The 19,910-nt window shown below is 42.7% G+C and overlaps 1 protein-coding gene across 2 annotated transcripts in view; it reads right to left on the bottom strand.

Annotated features, from left to right (window-relative positions):
* PPP4R4 (protein phosphatase 4 regulatory subunit 4) overlaps positions 1 to 19,910 on the bottom strand; it is a 1,510,494-nt gene that overhangs the window by 333,539 nt on the left and 1,157,045 nt on the right. For both annotated transcript variants that reach the window (XM_069208239.1, XM_069208238.1), the window contains one exon: positions 13,102 to 13,246. In XM_069208239.1, the coding sequence (XP_069064340.1) occupies positions 13,102 to 13,246 (145 nt within the window). The remainder of the gene's footprint in view (positions 1 to 13,101; positions 13,247 to 19,910) is intronic.

Here is a 19,910-nt window from a genome sequence, read left to right as displayed (position 1 = left end):
TTTGTCAGCATAGGTCTTCATTTTCTGCTTATGACTCAAGTCGGTTTTATGTCTCTCGCCATCAGTTTTGGATCTGATTTTGGTCTATTAAGGCCACTTGATCAATATGGCTTTCCCAATCATCAGTGTTGCAGGGCTTTGAACTGTGGTTGAGTGAGGAGTTGAATGGTAAACTCGTACAACAGAATTCAAGACAATCTTGAGGTTGAGCTTCTCTAATGCAGCACGCTGAACAGCTTTCTTTAAAATACCCATGAAATGTTGAAGGCCTTTAGCCTGTGACCAAAGAGGTGTGCTTTTCTGATATTTCACATTAAGCAGATTAAGGAAGTCTCTGAATTCTCTATTAAAAGGTGGGCCATTGCCAGTTTTCAAAATCATGGGAATGCCCCATTTTGCAAAAATGCCATCTAATCTCTCAATAACTCTGTCCTGAGTGATAGACAAGAGATCTTCGACTGAAGGGAAGTGAAAGTATCCATTCACAATCACCATCAGGTGATGTCCATTGCCAAGTGGATCAAAAAAGCCAACAGCAAGTCTTTCCCAGGCATGCTTAGTTATCTCTGGCATGTTAAAGGGTTGTGGAGTAGTTTTCAAGGACAGGCAGTTACACAGATGCAGCTTTCTAATTTGTTTTCAACTCATTCATCGAGAAAAGGAAATAAGGCACGATCTCGGGGAGATCTTTTAATGGCAACAATTCCATGAGCCTCTTCAATCACTTGCTGTTGCAGACTCTCCTGAATGAAAATTCTTGAACCCCTCAGGATAATTCCTTCTTGTGTCACTGACAGTTCATCTTTGACATTTTTGTATTTCTAAAATTCAGTTTCTGGCAAGAGGTTGAGTATGTTGATTCAGTGACTGATGGGTAATAATGTCTTTCAATTTCAACATGTCATTAACTTGGCTCATGGCAGTGATGGTTTGTTCAAACAAAGTGGCATTGTGTGTTAGCTTTCACTATAAAATGTATGTAGGCATTCAGCAGTCTTGGATGGGCTACCTGAACATTATATAGCCACTCTTGCAAAGTAGTCGGCAGGGTTTTGATCTTTCCCTGAACAATGCCCAATTGTGTGGTTGTACTTTTGCAATCGTAGACCCCAACGTTCAATTTGTGGAGGCTTTGCAGCTTTTGGATTGCCAAAGAGAGTCAGCAATACTTGATTATCTGTCACAAGTGTGAAAGGTTTTCCGTACAGAAATACATGGAAATGTTCACAAGCCCACAACACTGCTAGACTTTCTTTTTCTTTTTCTGGTTGTGAATAAGCATGTTTAATCATAGGCTGCAATATGTCTTCGAGCATTTGGCTGTCTGCTGTGTTGTGCAAGGACAGCGCATAACCCGACCTAGCTAACATCAACAACAACTTCAGTATGTAACTTCGGATCAAAATATGCCCTTTCAGTAGCGCTTTCAATAGATTAATAAATGCTCTTAAAACTCAGCTTGTATTCATGTGACCAGTGAAATGGAACATTCTTTTTTAACAACTCTCTTAGTGGAGTACTCACAGTAGCAAAGTTTTGTATATATCATGAAGAGTAACAGGCCATGCCAGGAATGAACACAACATGGAAACAACTTGTGGGGGTCTGGCAGTTGACAACACTTGCATTTTAGCTGGATTGGGTGTCATGCCCCCATCAGAAAAGATATGGCCAGAGAATTTTAGCTTTGTCTTATTGAATTTCTATTTTGCAGCATTTAGCATTAAACCAGCATCAACAGGTAAATGACACACTTGCAGTAAAGCTTTGTCTTGTTCCTTCTGTGTAGCTCAGAAAACCAATATATCATTGCTTTTGTTGACAGCATTTACAAACGGTTGTATGAAATGTCTAATGACATCTTGAAAAATCTCTGCAGCTGATGTGACAACAAAACTTAAGTGGTCATTTTTTGACTGGGGTGGTTTTGGCATGGTCAGACCACCAGCACCACCAGTTTTCCTCCAGAGAAGGGACTGGCGGTGCCAGAGGTCCTAATCCCCCAGGGCAGCGCTTCATGCAGTGCTGTCCTTGGGGTTATGATCCTTCTCTCTACCAGCTTTTACATGGCGGTCCCGTCCTGGAGAATATGACCCCCCTTTCCGCCATCTTTTACATAAAGGTTGCACTGCCATGTAAAAGCTGGCAGAGACGGGGTTCCTGGGTTTCATCGTCGCTACAAATGGACCTTTACTTTTCAGAGGCATCAATGCAGGCAGTTGTAATGGAGACAGTTCATTGTATTTCTCCTCAGACATAAATTTATTGACGCACCAATATCGATTATAAAAGGTATGGCACAACAATTTATTTTCAGTGTAATTCAGTGTAATCTTTTGACAATGTTTGAATGACTTGGGTGCTTTGTCATGTCGACTGTTCTTTGAATGGTATGTCTCTTCACATAATGCCAGTGCAAAACGGACACATTTCTCTGAGGTAAACATTGACATTGCACAATCATCATCTTTACTTTCACTTGATACTCACAAACTTTTTGACAATGATTTAGATGATGATTAACAGTGTTTGGTGTTGGTTTATCTCAACTGGGCTGTCGCTGGCCTTGTGGCCTTGCATCGGACGTCTCTTCTGGTATGGTCGGTCGGCCATTTTGTCTTCTCGCCGTGATGCACTTACTTTTTCCTTTGCCTTGCAAACCCTCACAAAATGGTTCTCTTTACTACAGCCTTTACATATCTCTTCGATGGAGGGACATTTACCTTCATGTGGAAATGACAATCCACAACTTCTTTTTCTGTGGAAACATAATCTAGTTTCCTTCAGCTTTGTGGTTTGGCTTACTTTTCATGTTCATGACTGATTCACTGTGGGCACCTCCAGCCTCCATGTACGCAGCTTATCGATCAGCTTGCTCTTCAGCTCTGGCAGCCATGAAAACTCGCTCCAGGCTTAGAGTTTCTCTTAGCATTCATCATCTGAATGAATCTGATATGCATAATGAAATGTATTGATTCTTCATTATCAAATTAATTGACTCTGCATTAAGGTATGTATTATTTTATGAATGTATCCAGTCTCTCAACAACTTCATCAAGTCTTTGTTGTTCTTGACTGAAAATGCATCTTTTGAAATCTACATTCAGCACTGGATTGAACTTGAGGTTAAAAGCAGTATTGACAGTATTTAACTTAATCAGCTCACAGCATTTTAATTATGACCTATTTACACCAGCAAGATTTCTGAGGTACTTGATAATCTTTTGTTATCTGTTACTTCTAGCACATCAATTAAATCATCAAATGCCTTTATCCAGGCAGGCCATCTTTCGCCTATATTTTTCTAATTGCTGTACCTGGTTGTATCCGACTTCAGCAGTAGCATTTCAACTATACTCTATAGCTCTATATTGTATAGTAGTGTGGCTCCTTTCTGTATGGCCTTGATTCTTATTTCTTGATCACTGATGCATGAACTTCTCAGTAAAGCTTTCTTTATTTTCAAATGCTTTACTTTGGATAGAGTTCTGCTTTGACTCCACGTGCGCCAACCGTCAATTCTAGGCTTCAGCGAAGGCACACGTGGCACACACAAGCCCTTAGCTTGGAACAAATCAAACTCTAAAGGAGAGCACTTCAAATCTTTGGGTAACTTATCTCCTATCTGATCTCCAGATGTAGCTTCCTCCCCTGCCTGACTACCCAGTAATAAGTAAGCCACACGGAACTATGTGTTGTACGTCTTTATTCTACAGCATGTAACTGCAAACTCAACATTCTAAACTTGTATTCAATGCCCCATGTTCTAACGCTTATGTCATCAGGCTACAGAGTCTTTCGGGATCCAAAAAGGTTCCATTATTCGTACACACAAGACACAACACTAAGGAGTCTCATTTTTTGTCATTTTTGCTGTTTCAGCCTAATATTTAAACACCGTTTTATAGATCAGATACCAACCAGATAGATTATGTAATCTATTTGAATTTGCAGGACTTCTGATTTGAAAATGGAACATTGAGTACCATTTGAATGTATTCTACAATAGAAATCTCCAATCACTTGTGGGAGGTCTAGATTGTTAACTGACTTGAGCTTTTGGAAAAATTATATATATATATGAGGGCCGGGATTCAACACACCTCACCATCATTTTCAATTAGCCAAGTTGCGTATTAAGTTCACATGTTAGTTCAAAAGAGGTATTGTAGGAAGTTGGCTCTGTATGTACTATTTCAAAGTAAGAAATAGTGCACACAGAGTCCAAGGGTTCCCCTTAGAGGTAAGAGAGTGGCAAAAAGAGATAATTCTAATGCTTTATTTTGTGGTAGTGTGGTCGAGCAGTAGGCTTATCAGAGGGTAGTGTTAAGCATTTGTTGTACCCACACAGGCAATAAATGAGGAACACACACACTCAAAGACAATTCCAGGCCAATAGGTTTTTATATAGAAAAATATATTTTCTTAGTTTATTTTAAGAACCACAGGTTCAAGATTTACTAACAATACTTTAAATGAAAGGTATTTCACTCAGGTATCTTAGGAACTTTGAATCATCACAATAGCATGTACAGTTTTGGCAAAAATGGCAATAAGCTATTTTAAAATTGGACACTGCAAAATTCAACAGTTCCTGGGGGAGGTAAGTATTTGTTAGTTTTTCAGGTAAGTAAAGCACTTACAGGGTTCAAAGTTGGGTCCAAGGTAGCCCACCATTGGAGGTTCAGAGCAACCCCAAAGTTACCACACCAGCAGCTCAGGGCTGGTCAGGTGCAGAGGTCAAACTGGTGCCCAAAACACATAGGCTTCAATGGAGAAGGGGGTGCCCCGGTTCCAGTCTGCCAGCAGGTAAGTACCTGCGACTTCGGAGGGCAGACCAGGGGGGTTTTGTAGGGCACCGGAGGGGGAAACAAGTCAGCCAAAAAGTACACCCTCAGCGGTACAGGGGCTGCCGGGTGCAGAGTGCAAACAGGCGTCGGGTTTGCAATAGGTTTCAATGGGAGACCTAGGGGTCTCTTCAGCGATGCAGGCAGGCAAGGGGGGGGCTCCTCGGGGTAGCCACCACCTGGGCAAGGGAGAGGGCCACCTGGGGGTCGCTCCTGCAATGGAGGTCTGATCCTTCAGGTCCTGGGGGCTGCGGGTGCAGTGTGCTCCCCAGGCGTCGGGTTCCTTGAAGCAGGCCGTTGCGGTCAGGGGGAGCCTCCGGATTCCCTCAGCAGGCGTCGCTGGGGGGGTTCAACTCTGGCTACTCACGGGGTCACAGTCGCCGGGGAGTCCTCCCTGTAGTGTTGGTTCTCCGCAGGTTGAGCTGGGGGCGTTGGGTGCAGAGAGGGAAGTCTCACGCTTCCGGCGGGAAACGTGTGATCTTTAAAAGTTGCTTCTTTGTTGCAAAGTTGCAGTTTCTTTGGAACAGTGCCGCTGTCCTCGGGAGTTCTTGGTCCTTTTAGATGCAGGGTAGTCCTCTGAGGCTTCAGAGGTCGCTGGACCCTGGGGGACGCGTCGCTGTTGCAGTTTTTCTTGAAGTGGGGAGACAGGCCGGTAGGTCTGGGGCCAAAGCAGTTGGTGTCTCCGTCTTCTCTGCAGGGCTTCAGGTCAGCAGTCCTTCTTCGTCTTCAGGTTGCAGGAATCAGCTTTCCTAGGTTCTGGGGGCCCCTAAATACTCAATTTAGGGATGTGTTTAGGTCTGGGGGGTTAGTAGCCAATGACTACTAGCCCTGAGGGTGGCTACACCCTCTTTGTGCCTCCTCCCTGAGGGGAGGGGGGCACATCCCTAATCCTATTGGGGGAATCCTCCATCTGCAAGATGGAGGATTTCTAAAAGTCAGAGTCACCTCAGCTCAGGACACCTTAGGGGTTGTCCTGACTGGCCAGTGACTCCTCCTTGTTTTTCTCATTATCTCCTCCGGCCTTGGCGACAAAAGTCGGGCCGTGGCCAGAGGGGGCAGGCATCTCCACTAGCTGGGATGCCCTGTGGCGCTGTAACAAAGGGGATGAGCCTTTGAGGCTCACCACCAGGTGTTACAGTTCCTGCAGGGGGAGGTGAGAAGCACATCCACCCAGTACAGGCTTTGTTACTAGCCACAGAGTGACAAAGGCACTCTCCCCATGTGGCCAGCAACATGTCTGGAGTGTGGCAGGCTGGCAAAACTAGTCAGCCCACACTGGAAGTCGGGTATGTTTTCAGGGGGCATCTCTAAGATGCCCTCTGGGGTGTATTTCACAATAAAATGTACACTGGCATCAGTGTGCATTTATTGTGCTGAGAAGTTTGATACCAAACTTCCCAGTTTTCAGTGTAGCCATTATGGTGCTCTGGAGTTCGTGTATGACAGACTCCCAGACCATATACTCTTATGGCTACCCTGCACTTACAATGTTTAAGGTTTTGCTTAGACACTGTAGGGGCATAGTGCTCATGCACCTATGCCCTCACCTATGGTATAGTGCACCCTGCCTTAGGGCTGTAAGGCCTGCTAGAGGGGTGACTTATCTAAGCAATGGGCAGTATGAGGTTGGCATGGCACCCTGGGGGGAGTGCCATGTCGACCTAGTCATTTTCTCCCCACCAGCACACACAAGCTGGCAAGCAGTGTGTCTGTGCTGAGTGAGGAGTCCCCAGGGTGGCATAAGACATGCTGCAGCCCTTAGAGATCGTCCCTGGCATCAGGGCCCTTGGTACCAGGGGTACCAGCTACAAGGGGCTTACCTGGATGCCAGGGTGTGCCAATTGTGGAGACAAAGGTACAGGTTAGGGAAAAAACACTGGTGCTGGGGCCTGGTTAGCAGGCCTTAGCGCACTTTCAAATCATAACTTGGCATCAGCAAAGGCAAAAAGTCAGGGGGTAACCATGCCAAGGAGGCATTTCCTTACAGGTATAAAGTCAATGGCGACAATTATTGTGTTTTGAGCAGCATGGACGTGGATATTGGATGACCAATTGTCTAAGTTAATTAAGGTGGCTGATTAATTGTGTCCTCTGTTATATACACTGAAGATAAGGAGGTTACAGCCCAAGTTGAACCAGAGAAGCAATTCTTGAATGTCCAGGCAAAGGCTGTGTAATATATCGACTTTACAAACTAACTTGATGTGCACCCAGATTGCTAAACCCCAAGAGGGCCTCTTTTTAGAAAAGGAATTGGAGGGATGTTCAAGTTTGAAAAACCCTGCATGTCCACAATGCCCAGTGTTAGACCTGACAGCTTTAGGGTGGACTTCCCCCAACTTTTTGCCTGCCTCTCTCCATTTTCTGACCTTGTTTTTGCTGGCTTTAGGACTCTGTGCACTTTACCACTGCCAATCAGTGCTAAAGCTCGTGTGCTCTCTCCTCGAAATCATAGTGACATTGACTTAACCCTCAATTGGATTATTGAATTTACTTATAAGACCGTAGTAAAGTGCACTACATGAGCCCAGGACATGTAAATGAAATGCTACGTGTGGGCCTGCAGCAATGTTTGTGCCACCCACTTAAGTAGCCCTTTAACCATGTCTCAGGCCTGCCATTGCAGAACTTGTGTGTGCAGTTTTACACTGCCATGTCTATCTGGCAAAATAACCATTTTGCCAGGCCTTAATCTTCCCTTTTTAAGTCACCACTAAGATAGACCCTATATAATCCACAGGGCAGGGTGCAATGCATTTACAAGACAGGACATCTATTTTCAAGTTTTACATGCCTTGGTAGTGATAAACTCCCAAATTAGTTTTTCACTATTGCAAGTCTGCAAGGTCTATCTCTCCCATATGACAACATTGGGATTACCTTATTACATCTTGGAAGTGTAACTCCCATTCTGAAAGACATACGCTTGTCAAGTTTGCTGTCTCTGGATTCACAATTTAAAATTACAACTTAGAGTAAATTGCAGTTCTAAAAATGCCACTTTTAGAAAGTTGGCAGTATCTTACTTTAGCCATTTGGTGCCTACTGCCTCTCTCTAATATGCATCTGAGGTAGGGTGACAGCTGAGTTTGTGCATTCCATCTAGACAGCCATACACAAAGGGAGCTTAGGATGACTGATGGGCCATCTGCAGCCTGATAGGCCGTCCGAGGCAGGATGAGAGAGATGGGCTGACACACCTGAATGGGCAGTGTTCTGCCCCAGACAAAGGACTGCATACGCCTCCTGTAGTGAGTCTGTAGCCAGAGCAGGAAGGGAGGACCTCTATGCACTTCAAAGACCTTTCTTTGAAGTCTCCTCCACTTCAAAGGCACAACTGGGTATAAGTACTGAAACTCTGACACCAACAACTGAGTGTACTTCTGGACCTGTAGATACCCTGCCAGGAAGAAGGACTGCTGTGCTGCTACTAGGACTGCCACTCTGCTAAGCTGCTGCTCTGCTGGACTCCTACTTTGCTGAGCCGACCTGCTGCTCTCTTGCCTGGGAGTGAGAAGGACTGGACCTGCAACTCCACATCCCAGAACCAAAGTGTCTCCAAGAGCTTGCAGGCTAGCCTCCTGTTTAGTGAAGTCTCAGGGACACAAAAGACTTCCACCTCACCTGCTACAACTCCTGGACCCATCCTTAACAGCTCCTAAACCCAAGAGGTGCCTCTCCATTACTGGGCCCCTGGAAGAGGTTTTGGCTCCTGAAATCAAGCTATTGGGCTCTTCGCAACTGGGAGTAGATCTGCTTGCAACAGAAACATGCCGCTAGCCCAAAGAATCAGCGCGAGCCCCCGCAAGTCCGTCTCTTTGCAAAGCAAGTATCATGAGGCTCCGGCCTGCCTGTCCACAACACCCAGCTGACTCTCTGAGCCCACAGACCACCACCAGCGATGCTCTCCTTGCTCCTGGTGAACTTTTTCCTCATGAATGGGAGAGTTGGCCTAATACTTGAGAATATAAAATTTCAGTGAACTTACCTGGGACTTTATCTAACTAGCCCTCCCTCGTAGTTGGCCAAAACTTTGAATTTAACCTGGTTTAGTGCTACCAGATGATCATGTTACTTACCTTCGGTAACGCATTATCTAGTAGAGACTCTATCTAACTACAGATTCCTTACTTTGGAATTTCCTGGCGTCAGCTTGGAATCCAGAAGTTTTGCTGAGCAATACCCTTGTGTGCGCAATCGGGTGGCATCATTCAGATCCGCGTGGTGTCGGCGGCGACGTTGGAGCTGTCTGTGACATCACGGTCACCTATAAAGGCACCATTCAGACACAACAGTTCCTCTTCCATATCTTCCACGGCAGAAGCGCACAGCCATGGAAAGAACTAACAGTTTATCTGTGCAAAAACTAGGGCCTTGAAAGCGACAATCCCTGACCATAACCCTGATCTCTGAAACCCCTAACCTGTGCAGATGAGCTGCTACCACCGCCATTACTTTGGTGAACACCTGAGGGGCACTGGTGAGACTGCAGGGGAGCAGAGCAAACTGAAAGTGCTTGTGGCCCACCTTGAACCACAAATAATACCTGTGGGCAGGAAGGATGGGGATATGAAAATAAACATCCTGCAAGTCTAGCGCTACCATCCAGTCTCCATGATTTAGGGCAGACATGACCTGAGCAAGAGTGAGCATCTTGAATTTCTCCTTTTTGAGGAAGAGATTGATGTCCCGCAAACCTAGAATAGGACGAAGACTCTTGTTTTTTTTGGGTATTAGAAAGTATCGGGAATAACAACCACTGCCTACTTATATTGAAGAAGTAGGGATGCCTATTGAAGTAGAGGTGCAACTTGCATTTGTTTGTGAGATATAAGTACAAAACAGAATATTTTTTTTATTACTCCTTGCTTGATTCTTTGCTTGTGACTGTGAACACTGAAGCATTACATTCGCAAAATTGATTTTTCTTCATTGTATGTATGGGCCTATTTTCCTGAAAGCTTCTTCCACCTAAGTCAGATACCATGCCTCCTGGGCCTCCAGTCTATGGCTGAATTGTTCGCTCGTGATAAGATTTATTTTTTTCCTCTATTTTGGATAAAAAGTGGATCCCTCTTCCTCTGTGGCCAAGTATGGAAAACACGAGCTACTGGAGAGGAAGCGGGGCATTGTTAAAATTTCAAGCATCTTAAAGTACAAAGTATATGAGCAACTTGGAAGTGCAGATCGATACATGAACAAGTTGTAGAATAGAGTTTTATGATTGAGTTTTCACTGTCACCCTACCTCTGTAAATTCTGAGCGGTTGCCGGTATATGAGAGCCACCCACATTATGATATACTCATACCTGTAAAGTACGATATTCCCCATTAACTGATACTAAATTCACAGTTAATCAAGCTCATATCTGACTACGTATGGGCTGTGAAGCCGTGGAGGCGCTGGTCCGCAATATGCTAGATGTTTAACTATCAGGTCAACTTAATTATTGTTTCCGTGCTGGTTTAAAAAGATAAACATTTATATACTCTTCAAAAAACACTTCGGGCAGATTTAAGAGCCCCTAGCACCTCCTTCAGCCACATTAACATCATTTTTTTACGCTAATGTGGCCCAGGCCAAAATCACCACAACAAATTTACAAAGCAGTGCAATGCATGCCAGGCATAATGTATGCAAAGAGGGCATCCCCCTCCGAGCAGGAGCAACATTTAGATTAAGTTCCCTGCCCGCATCACTGCAGGCAGGGAAACAACTCTAAAATCTGCTCCCAGGTGAAGCATTTTTACAGCTCCTGCCCGCTTGGGTGGACTTGGAGTTTGCTCCCGCTAGGCAGGAGATTTGAAAATGCTCCCACCAAGTGAGAGCAAACAAAGATTTCCCTCCTTGTGCCTGTGTGGGCAGAAAAAAACACTAAATCCCAGGAGTGGGCTCCCTGGGTCATAGCTACTGAGCCAGCCCTGAGGGATGGTGTCCCCGGGGCCATCAATGGCTCGGGGGAGGCTTTATATGTAGCACAATACTACTAAGAGTAGCGAGGAAAACCATAAAATAAATTAGACTGCTTATGTAATGTTTCAGTATTACTACATGAACAACTAAAATACACAATTATTGTCTCATGATTAAGTAAACCAATAAACAAATACATAACAAATACAACAGATAAAAAGAAAGAAGAATCATGAAATCTGATCTGTTATTAAACTTAGGATTCCTAGAGATAGTAATTCCTCAGTATTTACGCCCTAATAACTTTCTACCCATTTGAAAAATCCAGACCACTTTCCAGACCCATAGCATTTTCTACGTTTTGTGATGATGCAAATTTTTGTGGTGAATCGATAGGTTGTGTGCAAAGATAAAATGGAGGTCCCAAAACGTCACAAAATATGTGTCACAACACAGTGCAACGCAGAGTGGTGAGTTACAGTCAGTGTTGTCTGGTTAGCAACCTGAAAATGTGTGCCTGGGATTGTGCTACTTAATATAATTTGAAGTTGGTGTCTAAATTTGTTTTGTAGAGGGAAACATATATTTTCCTAATGATGACCATATATATATATATATATATATATATATATATATAGATAAAGAAAAGTGAATTCTGGGTAGTTCCCAAGTTTAGGTGGAGAGCTGCTCCAGTAAGGAGCACTCTGCAACACCAACGACACTCTAGACTCAGTGATCAGGTTGTGATACATCTAACTGTTGGGTTCTATGAATGTCAAGGCACTCCACTTGTGCTTTGTGTTAAAAAAAAACATCAGGTAACCATTGCTGATCTAGGCTTTTGGCTTTGAGCCTGTGGTTATACTTCCGCTTACCCTCGTAATTCCTCCTTTAAAGCAGGTAGCCATGCTAACTCTTCTACAAATGTCAGCTATTCACTTATACAAACAACACCTATAAACAAGCAATGCCAGAGCCCAAAGACCAAGCTGATAACCGGAAATGCAGCTAGACCTATTGGTTTTGCCAACCTTGGTTAGACATTGGACAACATTCAGCATGTAGGGGCTTGTAAACCCATAGAGAAAATGGTAAAAGTATATGATGTTGGAGGATGAAAATGGTTGTTGAAAGTGCAGATGTGATGGAAGGAGGATACAAGCATAGGCAAAATGGTTGAATAGAGGATTACCCAAGGTCAGTGAGCAGAGAGGAAAGTTTGGGGAGAACACAGAGGAGCTGTTAATAAAAAGTTCTGCAGATATTAAGTACAAGGGTAGCTACAGGTAAGAGATGATCGAGAGAGGTGAGAGACGTAGGGGAGAAGAGAGAGATCACTTTGGCATAGCTGAGTTCTCTCATATTACATGACAATATTCTGGATTTAGGTGAGACACTCCTAATTTATTAGTGAAGCAACAATAAGGCAAACCAGTCTTCCACCAGGAGACTGGGTATACATTCACATCTAAACACAAAATGTCTCCAGAAGGAGTAATTTGGTAAGTTTCTTGATACTGATTACACATTTCTGTACTAGGTTGTATAAACAGGGCGATCATTGTTGTATTTTAAACACTGTGTCCTGAAGATGGTCTCATGTACTATACACTGACAACAGAGACCAAAAGGTCAATATTATATCCACTACAACTTTTCTTTGACATACTAAATGAAATATGCAACCAAGAAGAATGAATATAGATTAAAAGAGCTTTTATTAATTAGTTAAGTAGATTATCCAGCTGACTACAGTAACTTCTTTGTGTATTTCAAGTGGATCAATGGTGTCAACAGATGTGTCTCTGCGACATTACCAATTTTATGCTCTTTAAATTAACTAAATTTCAATAATGTGACATCTACAGCACACACAATTGAGTCAAGATATAATAAATATTGATTATTTAAAGTTAACAATGACAGGAAACTGGGATTTAAATTGTTTTAAGTGTTATCTTGCAAACAAATTTCCCCCATTTTATGTAAGTTAATAGGAAAAATGAAGTTCTCTAAAAATTATTTTCTAAATCTAGAACCTTAATCATTCATGGTTGACGGGAAGAGGAGAAAGTTGAAGGAGGGACGGAGAAGCTCAAGGCAAGTTACTTGGGAAAAAGAAAAGATAAAGAAAACTGGGAGCATTGAGGAAAGCGAGGGAAGGCTCAGTAAAAGTCATGAGTAGTTGAAAGGGTGAAGAGAAGCAGCAGAATCAAGAATGCAAAGAGAGAGAGACTGTTCCACATTTGCATGTTTTTTCCTCAATATAATGCTTCCATAGCACAAACTTTTCTGATAACTCCAGGTGAACTAGGTGATATTTAATGGCTGCTGACTTACTTTTTTTACAACAGCCAAGACATCTTTATCTTTTTCCTGACAGAGTAGCTTTCTTACGCATAACTCTAACTGTTGTAGCAAAGGTTTGTCCACAGGGAGTTTCAGTGTAGATTTCAACTTTGGCAACATACAGCAAAGTTTCATTCTGTGAACAAAGAAACAGATATTAATACCAGACTTTTCTGTGTATTATATACTAGAAAGAAACTATACAAAACCAAACAACGTTTAGGTACACATGATTTACAATAACAATTATATCACCATACAAAATTGCATTCTTTAATGTAAATATACAAATTGTACCCTAAGTTACAAAAGGTCTGTATGGTGCCATATACACATCAATCAGGGGGTCTACCAACCCACTGGGATGGTGAAGGCTGGGCAACTGCATATAGAGTTCTAATGGGTTGGAATGGAGTTTCAAAAGAAAAATTCTGGACAGAATAGAGTGAACATTTTCAGAGAAAATGTACAGTTGGACTGCCAAGTTTTCTTTATTTTTACAGAGACAATCTCTTAAAACACCCTTAATGTGCTGGGGGTTTTCTCCCAGGACGCTGGGTTTACTGCTGATTTATCCCTGTCTGGAACTGCTATTCCTCATCATGGCAGATACTGGCAAGTGAATGCACATCTTAAGGCTTTCAACGCAAGTGTGACAGCCAGGGTTCCTAACCTTAGATCCATCTGAGCCTCTGCCATAGAAAGACAGAGGTTCCCTGTCTTCAAGTGAATTGGTGAACTGACAGTGTATTAGAATGAGATATCTGCCAGCTTATGTTCAATGTGTTTTTTCTGCCATGCTCCAAGTAACCCTCTAATCTTTCAAAGACTGGGTTAAGTCCATAAGTCTATAAAGAATACTACAGAACATGTCCTTGATCAAACGTCAAATTCATGCCTCCATTGTTCACAAAACTCCTTATAAAGGATATGACTGAAAAATATTCCTGAAATATAACAAACTTCTGCCACAAATAAATATAATCAAGGCTAATGGGGTGACATTTTCCATCTACTGGATCTCCCAAGCAGGCAAATGTAGTTAAGTAAGATTCCAAAATGCACTTTCATGAAATATATGGAGAACGTTGATAGATTTAACACGAGCGCCTCAAAACACAGCGTATAATTTCCAAGGGACAATATAGAAAACAAAGAGTGACCTAAGACCCCTTATCCCAAAAAGGATCATTTTTAAAATGTCGTCATCCTTTATTGCAGTTTGCTTCTTTTATTCTTCGACTGTATATCTCAGTAGTCTTCTATGTGTACGTCCCACAATCCAGCTTCAGAAAGGACAGTACATTAAATTCTAAAAAATACATAAATTATATGTTACATGTCAATTTTGAATTGTAATTTTACTATCCATTGTTTAATTACTTGTGGGTGTGTGCGCATTTTTATTAAAGAAGTAAAGGCTAATGTACATGCAGAGTACTGGCCTACTGCTAAGTATCAGCGTGATTCTCTTACAACTATATCTTTGCTTTATTATCCAATTCACAATGGCACTCATTCAATGCAAGTAATAGTTTTTAGGAAATATGTGATTGGATATGCTATTTCTATAAAGAGAACCTATTATAAGGCAATAGCACGCTGTACATGGTCAAACAAAAGCATAAATTCAACACGTAATTAGAGACGCAGCTGGGTTATGGACGCTTACTGAATTGTTATGTAGTGTTTCTTAAAGAGGTGAGTCTTTAACTTTTTCCTAAATCAGACAGTGCTGAGGTTGTCCTAATGGATAACAGATGTAGCGCTAGATCTTGTGTACATAGAAGGTAAAGGTCTACGGTCTTGTTTTTTCTTTGTTTTTTACACTTCTTAACCTACAGTCTGATTGTGTCCCAGCTGAGTGTGTGCCCAGATTCACCAGAGATAGTTAGCTGGTCTGCAACATAAACAGGGATGCTACCTGTGATAGCTATATAAATGATGCAGTTGCTTTTCACGAGCAGTGCTGTAAAAAGATTCTGAAAAAAGGTGTAGTAAAGATTATAAACACTAATCAATAACTTTCAACAAGAACGAGCTAGAATGGTCAGTCAAAGTCTTTTTTTGCTATTTATTCAAAATCCAACTCATTGGTGAAGTTACATTTTTAATAAATATTTAGGAGAAGTAACTTTTGGAACATGACCTTTTCCCTGCCTGAAGCTTCTGAGGGCTCATTTGCATTATCCTGCCAGGAGCTGTCCAACCAGTACTTGAACTGTGTGAGATGTGACACTTGCCCCCTATGCAGAACCACGGTCTATGCCTGGTGACAAGCTGGGCTGGGTGTGGGACATGTGATTCCTATCAGGTCAGGAAGCACAGCAGAGGAGGTTCTAAGAACTTCGTTAATTTGAAAGGGGCCTGTACAATAATAGTTCAGTGTAAAGATAGACCAGGGAATGGAAGACTCTTTACTCCCCTGAAACATGGTATTCATCCTGGATCTATCCCAAAGGGAGGAAGATCATGCCCTAGAACCCATTTAGTGTTGGGTAGGAGTAGGGAGCTGCTCATTTCCCTACACACACTCCTGACTGCCACACAAGCCCTATCCAAGGGCAGACGGCTAGTGGCATCTTGGTGCAATGTGGGATAAGTTTGAAAAAGGCAAACAGGATGAGCTGAAAAAACGGGGAAATTTGACCTTAGGAACATTTTCCTCATTGGTTAGCAAATGTCCAGGAAGTCACCCAGACCCTCTTGCTAGTAAAGCCATAAAAGATGGCACCTCACCCATAGACAATTTCTCAGGACACGTGCCAGTCCCAGGAAAGATCGGAAGAGGACTGGATCTGCTTCTGTAATCTGCCCAGAGACCTGAGGGACTGGTCCTGATCTTACTTGTACTCAGGGGTGAGTAGTGGACTCCGCTAGTCACCTGGTGGACCTCCTGAGTGGCTATAGGGACACAACAAGCTGCGGGAGCCATTGAGGAGAGGTCAGTTACAAATAGACCTTGGTTGGACCCTGCTGGTGGTCTCTGCTGGAGTGAGCCCTGGTCCCTAAGTGTTCTCCCTGAGGTGCTGGAAGTGACCATGAGGAACTGCTTCAGAAACCTACAAAAACCTGCACTAAAAAGTGTTTGGACTTTCAAGTGCTTCAGAGCATAAGAGCGTCCTCACAGCAAATATTTTAAATTTCAATGCAAGTTTTTTGGACACAGCTTTAGATTTGCCTAGCTGGATGATTTTAAGCTTCATTAAGATAACTAAGACAGAAGGTAAAATATTTGACCATGACTAACCCACTTGGTGTATCCGACCCACACTCTGTTGTAGGTTTTCTAAAGTCATGCCAAGATCCCAGTATACCGCTCTCATAGACTATCATTGGTGCTTAATGCTTTCTGGCACTATTTTCACTTAAATCTTTTAAAAAATCACATCTCTGGTTCCCCTTATTGATTTGTTGTCATTTTGGTAAAAAAAATAATCTCAAATTAACCCTACTTGTAGATTTGGTTTTGGGATATTTAATGTTTGGTATTTTGACTGTATTACTGTTTTACCACTGTATAAATACCTTACATATTGCCCTTAAGCCAGTCTGCCCTGTGCTATTGCTACCAAGGGATTGAGCTCAGGGTAATTTAGTAGCTTTTGGGGTTCACCCTAATAAGTTAGTTTTATTAGTCCATGAGATTGGTGACTACCCACCCCAAATATTAATCCACTTCACAGTGGTGAAACTGGATGTGTCTTTTTTCTGACAGGTTAATTTTTAACTTATTTCCTCCACTTTAACGAATGAATGCTGGTGAACTTATTTTTCTATGAGAGAGCTCAAAGGGACAAAAAACACGATTCCAAGGTTAACAACCAAATACAGAATACTCAGCCAACTATCACTACTAATGAAAGTTTTCACAAGAATTATGGCAAGCTTGCAAAAAAAAATTGTGGACTTCCCATTATCCCTAATTGTGTGCTAGAATTACATATTTTACTGGGGTGAGTAATTTAGTTACATTACAAATGTCAAAGCCCTACAGATCTTCATAAATGTCACTCAAATTCACCTGGAGGAGCTGGTTGGTACAGCCCCTTGCCACAAATATGTCCATGAGCCCCCTCAACAATGGAAGCTCATTGTCATCTGAGCCGCAGTCATTTGATTGGCCCCATGAGGATTAATGTTGTTCACCGATCCCTTCATCCTTTTGAACATAAGCTGTCTTTAAAATGTCTGGCCCCTAATAAATCTGTACCGTTTAGAATCAGAAACATACGTAAATAATGCTGTTACACATCAAAAGGATTTATGGTGTAGTGAATCCTAGTTTGCTTTAATGGGACACAGGAGTTAGCTTAGCCTTTGGCTTGCAGACTCGTGCCCCCGTTACCTAGTGACGTTTACCCTGCTTAACTTGCTCTGTTTTAGAGCATTTATTTAATTAAATATTTTAAGATGGCTGCCTTGTTTTGAGTTAGGCCCACGTTTTAGTTTGAGTTATCAGTGTCACTGCGCTAAGGCATCAATATCAAGCGACAAAGATAAACAAATTGTAGGTGCTCACTTTAGGTACTTTCCCTCTTCATGCTTTAGAGGGAATTGTTTTTATTAATTATTGTCCCAAGCACCCCTTGTTATCTATTGTTTGGGAACAAACCTACGTCAGGGGTCCAAGTAGATCGGTATAAATACTCCTCACTTAAACAGTTAGTCAATGGGATTCCGACCAGATGCCATCGCTGATATCGATGCTGTACGTCGCCTTGATGATGACCCAGTCTCAGTGTCCCTACGGAGTCTGAGCTAGAGACCTCATTCCAAGGTAACAAGGGTTGGGACGACAGTTGCGACTTGTTGTAGGATTGGCATAGTCGCCTACAAACATAAGTACTGTCATCCTTAAACCAGCAGTCTAGCCTAGACCAAGATTCTAACTACGACATGGCGCCACCAACGATGGTGTTTAGGTAATAATTTATGGATACCCTGATTATCACTGTCTCACAGACAACAGGTACCCTAAGTACCAGTATACGGAGACGTCTGTGGTCTTGGGAAAGATCCTCCTCAGCTCAACAGGGACCACCTAATTAGATGCAGGTTGTTCAAACTCATAAAAGGATTTACTCCACACTTGGTGTTCCATCTCTTTACTCATTTTACAATATGGCTAACGCCATAGACATTGCTGAGAATGCTAGACAAGCATTAACTTTACATCTAGTAGAGCATGGAGTAACAGATGAGGGCGGGATGTTACCTTCATAGTAGATGCTAGTTAAACTTACCAAACAGAAACATTCTTCTCCTAGGCCACCTTTTCTGAGGAAGACCAAAGATCATTCGCATTCCACACATACAGAATTGCAAAGGTACCTCAACGGTACCAAGCATACCAGTATCTTGAGATTCCAATTACTTATCAAGAACACCAGCATTGGTTTAATGGCACCCTACCACATGTAATAAAACACGTGAGATTAGGTCCCTTAGGTAATGATGGACCAACGTCGCCGATGTTTGCCACATACACACCTCACCCAGGTATACAACATAAGCAGGCAGCAGACCTGCGAAACATATATCTTGAATTAGTAACACTTTACAGATGACTAGTTCAGTTTGTAATATGAACTTTGAACACTGCCACAGCGCGTCCAGCACCACCAGCACCTACTGGATACCACTTTGCTACTTGGATTAATCCACAAACAGTGCATACTATCATGGGTAGGGTACCCACAGAACGAGAAAGACACACCGTTCTGGATAGCCCAGAAAACAAATCAGCTGGAAGCTGTGTTTCCCCATACAGGGCCACAGGAGAAACACAGAATTCTCACAATGTGCTTGCCCTTCGGAATCGTTCCCTTGATGGAGGACTGCACCACATGGGGTACAGTCTCCGCTGCAATATACGCTACCACACATGGTACCCCAACACTTGCCAGTTTACTGTAAGTGTTAAAACAAATACAGAATGAGGAGGGGGCTGCACCAGCCCTAGATTTGGGGATAAAATGAATGCGTACTTTACTTTGACGCAGTCTCCTCAATCATACTCATTAACATTAAAGGGGAAGTGGTACCATTGACTATACGCCAGCGGCTCCGAGAGATTCCACATTTGGACCGGGAGAAAGCAACTGAAAATTATTTCCGACACCTATACTAGTATAGGATGGGATAGTTTGGGAGCCAAGCCGAAGAAATTCGAATTACAGAGTACCATGCCTAAGGAAGGTACTACACAAGCACAGGGAGGGTTCTAAGAAGTGCTGGGATAAGCAGAAACAATCTAAAGATAGACAAAATCAGAGAGATGATTCTCCACATCCGGAGAACTCCGACAGGAGATATACTCTCAGAAATAGAGAAGGTATAAAAGCTCCTGACAGATATACTAATTCATGTCCCTCCCGTTCCCGCCAGGACACACAGGATCGACTTAGCGAGAGAGGGGGCAGTCCTGAACGATGTCCTGAATACATGAAACTGAAGAAAGACTCACCACAGTCTTCAGACAAAAAAGAAGAAAAGTCCCCACAACAAAAGCCACAGTTTGAAAAGGAAAAGGTGGCAGCACTGTCAATTAGGAATGCCAGTAAACTTGAGAACATTGCTGAAGAACAAGACGTGGGCAGTGACACTGTTAGGCAGCACAGCAGAGGTCACGATATGGCGTCACAGTCTGAAAGATCAAGTGGATGCGACAGCAACTAGGGACTGTATTGCAGTTGAGATGCGGACGGGTGCGTACTCCCAGATTGATTGATTGAGGGAGACGTACAGCGCACCATTGGTGTGATATTCTGGGATGAACTTAGTTGTGATATCCTGCT

The sequence above is a fragment of the Pleurodeles waltl genome, chromosome 9 (assembly GCF_031143425.1).
Source record: "Pleurodeles waltl isolate 20211129_DDA chromosome 9, aPleWal1.hap1.20221129, whole genome shotgun sequence".
Classification (NCBI taxonomy): domain Eukaryota; kingdom Metazoa; phylum Chordata; class Amphibia; order Caudata; family Salamandridae; genus Pleurodeles; species Pleurodeles waltl.
Note: the sequence above shows the minus strand (reverse complement) of the source record. Positions and strands in the feature narration are given on the sequence as shown.